The sequence below is a fragment of the Pseudophryne corroboree genome, chromosome 9, assembly GCF_028390025.1.
Source record: "Pseudophryne corroboree isolate aPseCor3 chromosome 9, aPseCor3.hap2, whole genome shotgun sequence".
Taxonomy (NCBI): Eukaryota; Metazoa; Chordata; class Amphibia; order Anura; family Myobatrachidae; genus Pseudophryne; species Pseudophryne corroboree.
This window is the reverse complement of record NC_086452.1, coordinates 455,204,624-455,220,275: the sequence shown is the minus strand read 5'-3', so window position 1 is coordinate 455,220,275 and position 15,652 is coordinate 455,204,624. Positions and strand designations below refer to the sequence as shown.

Here is a 15,652-nt window from a genome sequence, read left to right as displayed (position 1 = left end):
TGGGTACACACTGAGCGATATACCGGCTGTTCAATCCAAGTGAATCAGCCTATAATCGCTCAAATGCGTCTGCACCCATCTCTGAATCAAGCTTTGGGTTACTCCAATAACTATGGGACCACGGCCTTCCCGAAACACACAGGCCCAGCACAGAGGGGCCATTCACACCTGTACTTATTTCCTGAAAGATGCTCCTTGTTTTCAGTGGATGAGAGCAGGGGCACATTGTCCAAGGAAGCAGCAGCGGTCGCACCTCCGCCCGCTCCAGAATGACGCCCCGTATGTATTGCTGTGTTACAGCATCAGTGTATTGTTTCAGTAGGTGTAATCAGTGTTAGAGTACAGTGCAATATGTCTGTCAGCGGTTTCACATGCTCGTCCGAGATAGGATGACTCTCTGAATTACAGGACATGCCTGAGACCCTCCGCTTGGGAATAGAGGATAAACAAACAGATCACATCATGTCAGACACAGCAGCAACACATCCCGTCAAACAGGAAACAGCTTGTCACCTTCTTAGCGGTCTCAAAGTCCAGGCCTTCCAGGGCCTCCATTGCCAGCTCCTTCCAGTCCAGGTCCGTGACCCCCAGGCAGGCGATCTGATAGGCCTCTCGGAACATTTTCTTCTCTAGGTACTGGTACATTGGAGCCGACTGCAGGGGATGACCAGAACAGGATGAGAAATCTGGGTCACTACACTACAGCTATTGCGCACTCTCTACTCTACTCTCATTGCTGTCAATATCAAGTACTGTATCGTTAATAGTAACAATCAGTATTAATTAGGGTGTAAATTACACTTCAATGCTATTTTGATTCAGAATGGAAATGACATCACTAATACTGAACCAATATTTATAAGAATGCAGTCTATCAGGTCATTAGGAATCAAAGTATCAGTGATGTCACTGGTACCCAGTCAACTGATTGGCTGCAGTCCCATGGTACCCAGTAAAGTGATTGGCTGCAGTCCCATGGTACCCAGTAAAGTGATTGGCTGCAGTCCTATGGTACCCAGTCAACTGATTGGCTGCAGTCCCATGGTACCCAGTAAAGTGATTGGCTGCAGTCCCATGGTACCCAGTAAAGTGATTGGCTGCAGTCCTATGGTACCCAGTCAAGTGATTGGCTGCAGTCCTATGGTACCCAGTAAAGTGATTGGCTGCAGTCCTATGGTACCCAGTCAACTGATTGGCTGCAGTCCTATGGTACCCAGTCAACTGATTGGCTGCAGTCCCATGGTACCCAGTAAAGTGATTGGCTGCAGTCCTATGGTACCCAGTAAAGTGATTGGCTGCAGTCCCATGGTACCCAGTAAAGTGATTGGCTGCAGTCCTATGAATAATACCTCCCTCATTACAATGATACCCTGCGACTGCTATGCAGTAAGCCTGTGGCGTGTAGGTAATACCTATCTCACACAAAAGTGGTAAAACTCCAAATACTAATATTGTATAAACAGTGGGGTCCAATGTCATCGTTTGTGACTGGCGATTCCTGAAATCAACTATTTATTATTAGAAGGAATAGCAATATATATTATCGTGTGGACCAAGTATATGGGATAATGCATTTCATACTGTAAAGTGCCATGGATATAACAATTCACCTTGGATATCTGTGAGCTGTATAAAAGCACTTATACTCTAGCCCCAGATCTCCTCTGTGACATCTACTATCCATGCCTTATCCCATACACACGGCCGAGCCACCTGATTACCTGGGGCACATCTACGGAAGACATGGAGTAGACGTGCAGGCAGAATATCTTGGAGCCGTTGTATCCCACCACGAAGCCCTGGAGCTTCTGCTGGTGCACAGGGAAGTTGCTGGCTTTGATGTTCAGGTATCCTCCTCCCGAGAAGCACAGCATTTCCTCGCACTGCGTGTTCCAGGCCACGCTGTTAGCATTGGGCTCCTGGGTGGATGAGAAAGACGATATATTACTGCTGTACAGCACCGGTCAGGCCCTTCTTCAGCCAGGCCTCGGCAACCTGGGGCTGCGGTGGGACATTACTATAAGCCTCTGGCTGGCAAGGCAGGCTGTGGCCAGAGACAGGGGTGAGGTTGGGAGGTCTGAGAAGAAGGAAGAAGCTCGGGGTGCCACACTGCTAAGCTGCAGGGGATAGAGGCATCTGCTGTCCCCCAGTCTGGGCAACGAGGTGACAAGAAATGGAAAATAACATCTAACGGCACAAAGGCCTGTGCCCATCTCCTATACAGGCCACTGGGGAGAAAGCTGCCCGTGTATAGGAATTTATAGGGGCAGCTTTTCTTCCAGTGCCCTGCCTCCAAGAGGAAGGAGCTTACCCACCATCCGTGCCCCCCTACTACAGAATTACAATGGCAGAACTACACAGGGACATCTCCTGTAATGATTTTATTTATGTTCTACCACTTGGCATGGAACCCAGGTAAGCAGAGAACAATCTCTGATTCTGACCTGGAATAATAAGTCCTTGGTTGTGATATCGTACACAAGACACGTGTTGTTCTCATCCACCACGGCCAGCTTGTTGCGGCTGGCGCTCATGTCCAAACACCGCACAGACGTCGCCTGTTTCAGCAAAGTGATGGAAAAGAGGTTGTCCACGAAGATCTTCAGGATCTGAATATAGGAAACAAAGAGGGTCATAGACAGGAACAATAAACTATAAGGGATGTAGCTGACATCCAATAGTCAGGATGTCGACGGTCAAAATACCGGCATCGGAATCCCAACAGCGATCACAATTCCGTCTGCGGAATCCCAACAGTCACAATCCCGAAGCTAAGTATTAGGGTCAGGTTAGCCACTAGGGGGAGGGTTAGGGTTAGGCTGTGGAGGGAAGGGTTAGCCACTAGGGGGAGGGTTAGGCTGTGGAGGGAAGGGTTAGCCACTAGGTGGAGGGTTAGGGTTAGGCTGTGGAGGGAAGGGTTAGCCACTAGGGGGAGGGTTAGGCTGTGGAGGGAAGGGTTAGCCACTAGGTGGAGGGTTAGGGTTAGGCTGTGGAGGGAAGGGTTAGGGTAAGGGTAAAGCTGGTTATACACTATAAGATTATCTGTCCAATCTTTCAGGTTGGAGCAAATATCTGCTAATGTATGGGCTCCTGAAAGCCGGAAAATGGGCAAAAATGATTGTTTAGATAAATTCATTTAAGGTTTAACCAATTTATCTGATCGTCCATTTTTATCTGTTTTCCAGTGTTTGGCATCAAATGGTCAATTGACATTTGCTCCTATACATTCCCGGAAAGATTGGACAGATAATTTTATAGTGTGTATCCAGTTAAAAGGTAAAAGTACTTACCAAAATGCGTTGGGATTATGACCGTTGGGATGTCTCTGTCGGTAGATAGTTGACATCCCGACTGTCGTGATCCCGGACCTAACCCAACTATAAATCTACTCTGTTCCTACACTTACATGCAATGCTAATCCTTATTCATCCCATAATGCTCCAATATACTAGATGCAGTAAATGTTCTACATGTTGCTAAACTGGTATCCGTACTCTAGGTCGACACGGCCATTAGGTCGACGTGAACAAGGTCGACGTGATTTTTTCACTTTTTTTGTGGGGAACGGGACTTTTTCATACTTTACGACCCACATGGACTACGATTGGGAACGGTGCCGGTGCATTCATTGGAGTTCCCGGTCACTTGACAGAAAACAACACCAAAAAAAACTCATGTCAACCGTGTCGACCCTGAGTCCCATACATAAATATACCTACATGTTGTTATACAGTGAGCAGCACCAAATACTATACATAATTATTTGCAGGGTTATAAGCGAGGCAAGGGTGATGTGAGAATATAATACACATGTCCATCGATGGCAGTGACGGGGATGGGCCTATCACCTAGCTATGGCATATATTGGCTGATTAGAATATAACTGACAGGAGAATGAGTCAGAGAACATAGCGAATTCATGAGCTAGCATGAGAGGGGAATAAGAGAGACCTCAATCAGCACTGACAATAGGGGGCAGACAATGTCACCTGCTGTCCATATACATTAATGGAGGGAAGAAGAGCTGGGACACATTACACAGACCACGGTGAGACTAGAGTTCAGGCTGGACAATGAGAGGAATTTAATTTAGAGAGACCAATAAACTGAGCTTTTATAGGAAACACCAAGCGAGCGAGCCCCGGGAACTCTGGTTATTAGGCTGGGAAGTTATACCCATTGTCACAGCACAGAACGTAAGATCCCTGTAATATATATAGTATCGGATGACGGAGTCCCTGGCAGCGCCGCATGTTATTATGTGCAGCGCCGCAGGTGGGGATCCTGTATTCACGGTTGCCTGGGGTGACCCCTAAAAAATTCCCACCTACAGACTGACTACAATGGGGCAAAGGAGGGATTCATCTGGGAACGGAGGAGAAACAAAATTACAGGAAGATGGGAAACATACATTAAAGGAAATAATAACGCACACAGAAAGCGGTCATTAACGTGAGAAGCAGGCGTGCTATAGGAAGCTGCACAATGTGACATATTGTATCTTGCCTCTCAGCAATAATTCTTAGAAGGAACTTGTATGTAAAATTGATGAAGAGAAGAATAAGCACATAGCGCCACCGTGTGGTCAAAATAAAAAAGAGAAGCATAAGCACATAGCGCCACCATGTGGTCAAAATAAAAAAGAGAAGCATAAGCACATAGCGCCACCATGTGGTCAACATAAAAAAGAAGCATAAGCACATAGCGCCACCATGTGGTCAACATAAAAAAGACCTCTAAAAAGGGCATCTCCACCATTCGTGTAGTTTTTATACAAGAAATACACCCCACAAGTACAGCTACTGGGGGATAACTCTGACTCCCTTATCTGAAACCAGTGACGATTTGCTCAAAATGTTGTACCATCCCCTGCGATAGGCATATAGCCTTCTTAGATCTCCATATTAGGATGGACGCAGCCTTACAGCGCAAGGGGCTGCGGCTCAAACTGTTAAACTAAACCCCATGTGTTATATCAATATTGAGATGTAACTTGTAACAAATGTATATAAATATAGACAGGCGATACAGATCAATGACGTAAAACACAGTAATCAGAAAACATCTCTGTATTTCTTTTAAGGCTTGTAGAATGTAAGAGGAGGAAACGATTACCTGTCCATTCTTCAGCCCCACTAGTAGGCCTTCTCTCCCAGACGAGCCCCCAATCACCTTGATGTACCGTATTAGAGACTCCATCAGCCATTCCCGCTCCTTCACGCCTTTAAAGGACAAGCACTGCAAGCGCTTCTCCTGGGACATTGGAGAGAGTATTCGCTAGTCAGTAATGGGCACTAGACACACAGCACCTGAGACAAGCTGATGCAGGGGATAGCTGGGTCATGCTGGGGCACTGAGCGCATGTCATACAGAAGGTGTAACATTTAGTGGTGAAGAAGAGGCAAAGCCTGTGCTGGCAGAAGATTGTCGCTGGGATTGTAGCGTTAAATTAGTTCTTCTGATTGGCTCATCACATCTGGACCCCTCCCACCGTATATAAATTAGTGTGGTTGCAATAACCTATGAAGTGCTGGCTCTCTGTACACATTACGTATATGATATTTATCTTCAGATTACATAGGATAAGAATATTTCACATTTGTATACATAGAATTTTTGAATCTGATTGGATTTTGGGGGTCATTCCGACCCGATCGCTCGCTGCAGTTTATTGCAGCCCAGCGATCGGGTCAGAACTGCGCATGCGCCGGCACATGCCAGGCGGCCGAAGCCGTCGTTGCCTAGCAATCGCATCTGAGGCAGAGGCGGTCACTGGGCGGGAGGGGGCTGGACGGCGGCGTTAAGCCGCCGTTTAGGGGGAGCGATCCAGCCAACGCAGACGTGGCCGGACCGTTGTGGGGCGGAGGGTGGGCCGCGGCAGCTGCGTGACGTCACACGCAGCCTCTGCGACCCGGGGCAGCGAGGAGGTTCTCCCGGCCAGCCACAGGAGCTGTGCTGGCGAGGAGTAACTCCTGAGATGCAAAAGCATCGCCGCTGTGCAATGCTTTTGCATTTCTGCGGGGGAGGGGGGCCGGCACTGACATGCGGGGTGGACTAGCCCTGTGCTGGGCGTCCCCCCGCATGTCTGAGTGCCTGATCGTAGCTGTGCTAAATTTAGCACAGCTACGATCAACTCAGAATGACCCCCTTAATTTGTACTTTTACTTTGTGTTTAGGTCTGTATTTAATTCCACGTATACACAGCAAATCCGACATTCCTGCCCAGGCACTACTCTACATTATGTGTCTGACCCTTCACTATAGTATTACACTGTGTACAAAGTGGGAAAAGTGACGTGTAGCACTTATGACTAACGCAGTCAGGAAACATCATATGTGTCTGTTACTCCTGGTGTTAGGAGATGGGAAGCAAAGCAAAAACAGAGAGCTAATTCGCACCTTGGCAAAATAGTGCTGCACTGCGGGGGGCAGATTTACAATGATTAGAATGATTAAAATGAATAGAAGGTGGTGCACCCCAGTGACTCTGACATGTACACCTGACGTCCCAGCGACCTGCCAAGGGTACATCTGGGAAAAGAAAGATTCCTTACTGCAGAGAATTGTGGCGCTAAGGAATCTTTATTTTTGAGTGCGAGCTCTGAGGGGGGTTTTATCAAAGCTCGGAGAGAGATAAAATTGTGAGAAATAAAGTACCAGCCAATCAGCTTCTGCCTTACATTTTACAGGCAGTGTTTGAAAAATGATAGTTAGGAGCAGATTGGTTGGTACATTATCTCTCAAAATGTTATCTCTCTCCAAGCTTTGATAAAACTCCCACTCAACATTTTATTAAAATTAGTGCATTTCCTTAAAACTACTCCTGCTCTCCTTTCTTTCTTCATATAAGACACAACAGCAGAGCTGTAGATCACTATCAGTACACACTTTGATTTGTTATGACAGTCACATTCCAAGACTCTTCAGCTGAACAGGGCTGCAAAGGGGCTTTGTGAACTTGGACAGCAGTCAGCAGGAACTGCAGCAAGTTACTATTAAATGAGTGGAAAGAGATCTAGTTCAGCAGCCACCCTATCTTTCTATCTTGGTACTCCTCTGACAGCTGGAGCCCGGCGGCCAGTGCCTCCAATGTCTCTGGGAGTTATGCCACTGGCACAGAGCCTTATCGCTATATAGCTCTCCAGCTTGCGAGCCTGGAAAGTAATCGGACCAATGTTGTACATATGGGGCTTTGTAGTCTCATCATCTGTCCTAAAATCAGTACAACTGTCTGGCAATTGCGTTTCTCACTATTGGGTTTTGCATTGGGAATGGAGACTGTCTAGGGCAGGGGTGGCCAACCATTCAGAGACAAAAAATGTTGTTAAGCACGTCAAAGAGCCGACATCGATCCGAATGCGTGCACATAAAAATAGGATGTGGCCCTGTGCCTGCTAGACATGCCCCTGGTATAAAATACATTGGAAAATCCAGAACCACATAAAATACAATTTTTAAAGCCAGAACCAACATAAACACCCTCCTGTCACTCCAGCCAGCTCCCCCATGTGTCACTCCTGCTATCACACTCCAGCCAGCTCTCCCATGTGTCACTCCAGCCAGCTCCCCCATGTGTCACTCCTGCCATCACACTCCAGCCAGCTCCTGAAGAGTCACTCCTGCCAGCACCATCCTGTGTCACTCCAACCAGCTCTCCCATGTGTCACTCCAGCCAACTCCTCCATGTGCCACTCCTGCTACCACCCTCCTATGTCACTCCAGCCAGCTCCCTGTGTGTTACTCCTGTCAACACCCTCCTGTGTCACTCCAGCCAGCTCTCCCATGTGTCACTCCAGCCAACTCCTCCATGTGCCACTCCTGCTACCACCCTCCTATGTCACTCCAGCCAGCTCCCTGTGTGTTACTCCTGTCAACACCCTCCTGTGTCACTCCAGCCAGCTCTCCCATGTGTCACTCCAGCCAGCAACCTGCTGTGTCATTCCAGCCAGCTCCTCCATGTGCCACTCCTGCTACCACCCTCCTATGTCACTCCAGCCAGCTCCCTGTGTGTGACTCCAGCCAGCACCATCCTGTGTCACTCCAACCAGCTCTCCCATGTGTCACTCCAGCCAACTCCTCCATGTTCCACTCCTGCTACCACCCTCCTATGTCACTCCAGCCAGCTCCCTGTGTGTTACTCCTGTCAACACCCTCCTGTGTCACTCCAGCCAGCTCCCCCATGTGTTACTCCTGCCAGCAACCTGCTGTGTCATTCCAGCCAGCTCCTCCATGTGCCACTCCTGCTACCACCCTCCTGTCACTCCAGCCAGCTCCCTGTGTGTGACTCCAGCCAGCACCATCCTGTGTCACTCCAACCAGCTCTCCCATGTGTCACTCCTGCTACCACCCTCCTATGTCACTCCAGCCAGCTCCCTGTGTGTTACTCCTGTCAACACCCTCCTGTGTCACTCCAGCCAGCTCCCCCATGTGTCACACCTGCCAGCAACCTGCTGTGTCATTCCAGCCAGCTCCTCCATGTGTGACTCCTGCTACCACCCTCCTATGTCACTCCAGCCAGCTCCCTGTGTGTGACTCCAGCCAGCACCATCCTGTCACTCCAACCAGCTCTCCCATGTGTCACTCCAGCCAACTCCTCCATGTGCCACTCCTGCTACCACCCTCCTATGTCACTCCAGCCAGCTCCCTGTGTGTTACTCCTGCCAGCAACCTGCTGTGTCATTCCAGCCAGCTCCTCCATGTGTGACTCCAGCCAGCACCATCCTGTGTCACTCCAGCCAGCTCCCTGTGTGTGACTCCAGCCAACTCCTCCATGTGCCACTCCTGCTACCACCCTCCTATGTCACTCCAACCAGCTCTCCCATGTGTCACTCCAGCCAACTCCTCCATGTGCCACTCCTGCTACCACCCTCCTATGTCACTCCAGCCAGCTCTCCCATGTTTCACTACTGCCAGCATCCTCTTGTGTCCCTCCTGTCAGCTCCCTCATGTGTCACTCCTGCCAGGACCCTCCTGTCTTATTCTAGTCAGTTCCCCCTTGTGTCACTCCAGCCAACCCTCATGTGTCACTACAGCCCCTCGCAACTCATGCCATTGCAGCAGCCCCTAATGTGTCCACTGTTTGCCGGTGAGTGTCTCACCTCTAGTATTTGGCTCCCTCAGTTCTCAGTCCCCGTAGTGCTGGCTGGAGTGCAGCAGTTCCCGGATCTGTTGTGGTCACGTGATTTTGAGTGTCGGGAGCCACATTTGAATAAAGAAAGAGCCGCATGAGGCTCGAGAGCCACTGGTTGGCCACCACTGGTCTAGGGTGACATTAGACTAGTGCAGTATGCAGGTTGTGCTGCGGGCAGTGGTCTCACCCAACACAGGATAACGTGCTGTGAGCACACCACCAGTACTTGTGTTACAGTCAGTGTTCTCACCCGACACAGGATAACGTGCTGCGAGCACACCACCAGTACTTGTGTTACAGTCAGTGTTCTCACCCGACACAGGATAACGTGCTGCGAGCACACCACCAGTAGTTGTGTTACAGTCAGTGTTCTCACCTGACACAGGATAACGTGCTGTGAGCACACCACCAGTAGTTGTGTTACAGTCAGTGCTCTCACCTGACACAGGATAACGTGATGTGAGCACACCACCAGTAGTTGTGTTACAGTCAGTGTTCTCACCTGACACAGGATAACGTGCTGTGAGCACACCACCAGTAGTTGTGTTACAGTCAGTGTTCTCACCTGACACAGGATAACGTGCTGTGAGCACACCCCCAGTAGTTGTGTTACAGTCAGTGTTCTCACCTGACACAGTATAACGTGCTGTGAGCACACCACCAGTAGTTGTGTTACAGTCAGTGTTCTCACCTGACACAGGATAACGTGCTGTGAGCACACCACCAGTAGTTGTGTTACAGTCAGTGTTCTCACCTGACACAGTATAACGTGATGCGAGCACACCACCAGTAGTTGTGTTACAGTCAGTGTTCTCACCTGACACAGGATAACGTGCTGTGAGCACACCACCAGTAGTTGTGTTACAGTCAGTGTTCTCACCTGACACAGGATAACGTGCTGTGAGCACACCACCAGTAGTTGTGTTACAGTCAGTGTTCTCACCTGACACAGGATAACGTGCTGTGAGCACACCACCAGTAGTTGTGTTACAGTCAGTGTTCTCACCTGACACAGTATAACGTGATGCGAGCACACCACCAGTAGTTGTGTTACAGTCAGTGTTCTCACCTGACACAGGATAACGTGCTGTGAGCACACCACCAGTAGTTGTGTTACAGTCAGTGTTCTCACCTGACACAGTATAACGTGCTGTGAGCACACCACCAGTAGTTGTGTTACAGTCAGTGTTCTCACCTGACACAGGATAACGTGCTGTGAGCACACCCCCAGTAGTTGTGTTACAGTCAGTGTTCTCACCTGACACAGGATAACGTGCTGTGAGCACACCACCAGTAGTTGTGTTACAGTCAGTGTTCTCACCTGACACAGGATAACGTGCTGTGAGCACACCACCAGTAGTTGTGTTACAGTCAGTGTTCTCACCTGACACAGGATAACGTGCTGTGAGCACACCACCAGTAGTTGTGTTACAGTCAGTGTTCTCACCTGACACAGGATAACGTGCTGTGAGCACACCACCAGTAGTTGTGTTACAGTCAGTGTTCTCACCTGACACAGGATAACATGCTGTGAGCACACCACCAGTAGTTGTGTTACAGTCAGTGTTCTCACCTGACACAGGATAACATGCTGTGAGCACACCACCAGTAGTTGTGTTACAGTCAGTGTTCTCACCTGACACAGTATAACGTGCTGTGAGCACACCACCAGTAGTTGTGTTACAGTCAGTGTTCTCACCTGACACAGGATAACGTGATGTGAGCACACCCCCAGTAGTTGTGTTACAGTCAGTGTTCTCACCTGACACAGTATAACGTGATGTGAGCACACCACCAGTAGTTGTGTTACAGTCAGTGCTCTCACCTGACACAGGATAACGTGCTGTGAGCACACCACCGGTAGTTGAGTTACAGTCAGTGTTCTCACCTGACACAGGATAACGTGATGTGAGCACACCACCAGTAGTTGTGTTACAGTCAGTGTTCTCACCTGACACAGGATAACGTGATGTGAGCACACCACCAGTAGTTGTGTTACAGTCAGTGTTCTCACCTGACACAGGATAACGTGCTGTGAGCACACCACCAGTAGTTGTGTTACAGTCAGTGTTCTCACCTGACACAGTATAACGTGATGTGAGCACACCACCAGTAGTTGTGTTACAGTCAGTGTTCTCACCTGACACAGGATAACGTGATGTGAGCACACCACCAGTACTTGTGTTACAGTCAGTGTTCTCACCTGGCACAGGATAACGTGCTGTGAGCACACCCCCAGTAGTTGTGTTACAGTCAGTGTTCTCACCTGGCACAGGATAACGACACCACCAGTAGTTGTGTTACAGTCAGTGTTCTCACCTGACACAGGATAACGTGATGTGAGCACACCACCAGTAGTTGTGTTACAGTCAGTGTTCTCACCTGGCACAGTATAACGTGATGTGAGCACACCACCAGTAGGTTACATTCAAACTTTTTGACAATTTTCTCCTTGACGCGGTAGTGCATGTCAGCAGCGTCTTCAGAATACAGCTCATATATCAGGATCTTCTCTGGCATCTGAATGGCCAGCCTGTTCTTGTAGATTGCAATCTTCTTCACCAGCTCCCGGCACTTAATTCTCACTGCAGGAACAAAATCGGATTACACTGGTGTGCCCACAGCCGCAGCATTCTGACTCAAAATAGGAAACTCACCTCCGCGAGCCCGAAGATAGCGCAGCGATGCAGACTGCGTTAATTATTAATACCCTATTCATACACAATATCGGGGGTAATTCAGACCTGATCGCTAGGCTGCATTTTTGTACAGCGGGCGATCAGATCTAAATTGCGCATGCGTATGCACTGCAATGCGCAGGCGTGTCGCACGGGTAGGGGCTCAGTGATGTGTTTGTGCGAAGAATCCATTCACACGGGCGTTCACAAGGAGATTGACAGGAAGAAGGCGTTTGTGGGTGTCAACTGACTGTTTTCTGGGCATGTTTGGTAAAATGCAGGCGTGTCCAGGCGTTTGCAGGGAGGGTTCCTGACGTCCATTACGGTCCCGGACAGGCTGATGTGATCGCAGCGGCTGAGTAAGTCCTGGGCTGCGCAGAGACTGCACAAGATCTGTTTGTACCGCTCGGCTACACATGAGATCGCACGCTTGCACAACTAAAATACACTCCCCTGTGGGTGGCGACTATCTGATTGCAGCAATGCAAAAATCGCCTGCTAGCGATCAGGTGTGAATTACCCCCATACTCTGATGAAGTGTCATATAAACAGCCGGGAATAGGATAGTGACAGCTGTAGTAATAACATGTAAACAGATGCAAACAAACACCCTACATTCATCTCTTTATAAACCTTATGGGAATCTCAGGGCCTGATTCAGACCTGAACGCTGCTGTGTGTTTTTGCAGCGGTCTGCAATCAGATAGCCGTCGCCTAGGGAGAGTGAAAACCCGCCCCGTGCAAGTGTGCGATGCATGTGTACGCCGTGCGAAAACTTGGTCAGACAGCGGACATCTGCAAATCCGTTCTCATCTCACTCACCATCTAATGATTTTTCCAGTCTGTGCAGTGTGTGCAGTGTGTGCGCAGCCCAGGATTTACTTCTACAGTGCGATACAAACAGGGTGACCGGGGCCGGAGCCGACGTCACACACCGGCTCTGAAAACGCTTGGACACGCCTGCGTTTTCCCTGACACTCTTAGAAAACGGGCAGTTACTACCCACAAACGTCCTCTTCCTGTCAATCAGCTTGTGAACATCCGTGCGATTGATCTTTTCGCACCATCCTGTCGCAGTTTGGCGTTGCGCCTGTGCATTGCGGTACATACGCATGTGCAGTCATCCGATCAGGTCTGAATCGGCCCTAATTTACTGCAACGGTACAAATGAAATGACAGGTAAAACCCCAAGGGTGTTCTAGAGATGCAATTCAGATGCAGAGCTGACGAATGGTGTACAACGGAAGGCGTCGATATGCAAACAGCTCATTAGAAGTGGCTAGACAGTGCCGCTGTCATCATCATCATCGTTCTGTATCTTTACACCAAGCCTTTAGTACTCATGCAAGACCAAGTGTACATGGGGATACATCCAGGTCTCATTAGATGCTTCTTCAGAAGGCGTGCTATCCTCACCGCCCTGCTTGATTAGGGGTAATGGCTGCAAGCGTAAGATTAGCTTAACTCAATGCAGAAGTGTTGTGGAACGTATGCACAGTATATACTTTTACTCCCGACAAATGTGCTGAAAAATGAGGCCTCTGCTTTATCCATTTCTTGTCAATTATCTGCATTATCAGAGGAAATGCTGAGTGTTCCGAGTACAGAAGAGATCTCTGGCTGCGTTCGCGGGCAGCAGATCCGCACTCAGATAACTGAGGCCACGCTTCCTATGGAAGGAACTTTTCTGGGATGAACAAAGGTTCTGGTCACCAGAAGACAGAACACTGGGGGTCATTCCGAGTTGATCGCTCGCTAACTATTTTTTGCTGTGCTGCGATCAGATAATCGCCACCTATAGGGGAGTGTGTTTTCGCTTTGCAAGTGTGCGAACGCTTGTGCAGCCGACGGCACAAAAAAGTTTTTTGCAATTTCTGAGTAGCTCTGGACTTACTCAGCCCTTGCGATCACTTCTGGCTTTTTGGTCCCGGAATTTACATCAGACACCCGCCCTGCAAACGCTTGGACACGCCTGCGTTTAGCCAAACACTCCCAGAAAACGGTCAGTTGACACCCACAAACGCCTTCTCCCTGTCAATCTCCTTGCGATCAGCTGTGCGAATAGATTCTGTGTTAAATCCATCGCCCAGCAACGATCCGCTTTGTACCTGTACGACACCCCTGTGCATTGCGGTGCATGCGTATGCGCAGTTTTGCAGAGATTAAACCTGATCGCAGCGCTGCAAACAGTTGCTAGCGAGCGATCTACTCGGAATGACCCCCATAATAGATAAGCTGCCCCTGCTTGTGTTTCCCAATGTGTCTGTGTGCATTGCCTTTCTTGTATCTGTCCGTGTAATATTACAGGTCCAATCTCAGGTGCGTCTGACAGGTGACCAAAATCCTGTCCACTCGAAGGGGCATTCAGCGAGACATTGACTGTGTGTATACTGTACAAAGGTGTACATGGCCGTGCCACCTACCTTTCTGCTCGGTAATAAGGTGCTGGACTATGACGTCTGTCATGCAGTCCCTGAAGGCGTATCTGTCCTTGTACAGTCCATGTACGGTGCTGAAGATCAGCTGGTAGAAAGCGAGAGTTCCGTCCTGACACCCAATGACCTGAAGAGTGACACACACACAGGTAATGGCATCGCCAGGACGCACTGACAGCAGAGCGCTCAGGCGGATACTGCGTCGCTCGCTCTTACCACGTAGTTTGAGTCGGGTTTAACTCTGCACGTCCACACCCAGGAGTTCTGTTCTCCGATGGTTCCCAGTCGCACGCCGTCTTTCGTGAACAGAGACACCTGTTTGTCAGAGCCACTCAGGACGATGTATTCACCTTTGGAGAAGTAGCTGACACAGCAAGGGTCACAGCCCAGAGACCTGTCCTTCCCAATCTACAGCAAGAACAGCGTGTTAGTAGGTCACATGGTTCTAGTATCCCACCATTCCTATGAAATGCAGCTAGAGTACATAGAACACAACCACATGTAAATGAGTTCCGCAGTCTGTTATGCAGATCTCCCGACAGTACCTGTTTGCCGCTGAGCTGATAAAAGGATAACTTCTGTCCCCAGTCTGCCACAGCCAGGATATCATTATGCTCGTCCCTATATTAGAGGAAAATAAGAATTTACTTACCGATAATTCTATTTCTCGTAGTCCGTAGTGGATGCTGGGACTTCCGTAAGGACCATGGGGAATAGCGGCTCCGCAGGAGACAGGGCACAAAAAGTAAAGCTTTAGGATCAGGTGGTGTGCACTGGCTCCTCCCCCTATGACCCTCCTCCAAGCCTCAGTTAGGATACTGTGCCCGGACGAGCGTACACAATAAGGAAGGATATTGAATCCCGGGTAAGACTCATACCAGCCACACCAATCACACTGTACAACCTGTGATCTGAACCCAGTTAACAGTATGATAACAGAGGAGCCTCTAAAAAGATGGCTCACAACAATAATAACCCGATTTTTTTGTAACGATAACTATATACAAGTATTGCAGACAATCCGCACTTGGGATGGGCGCTCAGCATCCACTACGGACTACGAGAAATAGAATTATCGGTAAGTAAATTCTTATTTTCTCTAACGTCCTAGTAGATGCTGGGACTTCCGTAAGGACCATGGGGATTATACCAAAGCTCCCAAACGGGCGGGAGAGTGCGGATGACTCTGCAGCACCGAATGAGAGAACTCCAGGTCCTCCTCAGCCAGGGTATCGAATTTGTAAAATTTTGCAAACGTGTTTGCCCCTGACCAAGTAGCTGCTCGGCAAAGTTGTAAAGCCGAGACCCCTCGGGCAGCCGCCCAAGATGAGCCCACCTTCCTTGTGGAATGGGCTTTAACAGATTTTGGCTGTGGCAGGCCTGCCACAGAATGTGCAAGCTGAATTGTA

General features: G+C 49.1%; 1 protein-coding gene across 2 annotated transcripts in view; it reads right to left on the bottom strand.

The window, feature by feature from the left end:
• Positions 1-15,652, bottom strand: part of IFT122 (intraflagellar transport 122) — a 141,540-nt gene that overhangs the window by 103,794 nt on the left and 22,094 nt on the right. The window contains exons 8-15 of one of the 2 annotated variants that reach the window (XM_063941219.1): positions 14,789-14,864; positions 14,460-14,651; positions 14,232-14,370; positions 11,513-11,715; positions 5,116-5,253; positions 2,445-2,609; positions 1,722-1,919; positions 514-654 (exon numbers count right to left, since the gene is read on the bottom strand). In XM_063941219.1, the coding sequence (XP_063797289.1) occupies positions 514-654; positions 1,722-1,919; positions 2,445-2,609; positions 5,116-5,253; positions 11,513-11,715; positions 14,232-14,370; positions 14,460-14,651; positions 14,789-14,864 (1,252 nt within the window). The remainder of the gene's footprint in view (positions 1-513; positions 655-1,721; positions 1,920-2,444; positions 2,610-5,115; positions 5,254-11,512; positions 11,716-14,231; positions 14,371-14,459; positions 14,652-14,788; positions 14,865-15,652) is intronic. The other variant, XM_063941220.1, reaches the window with a different exon arrangement.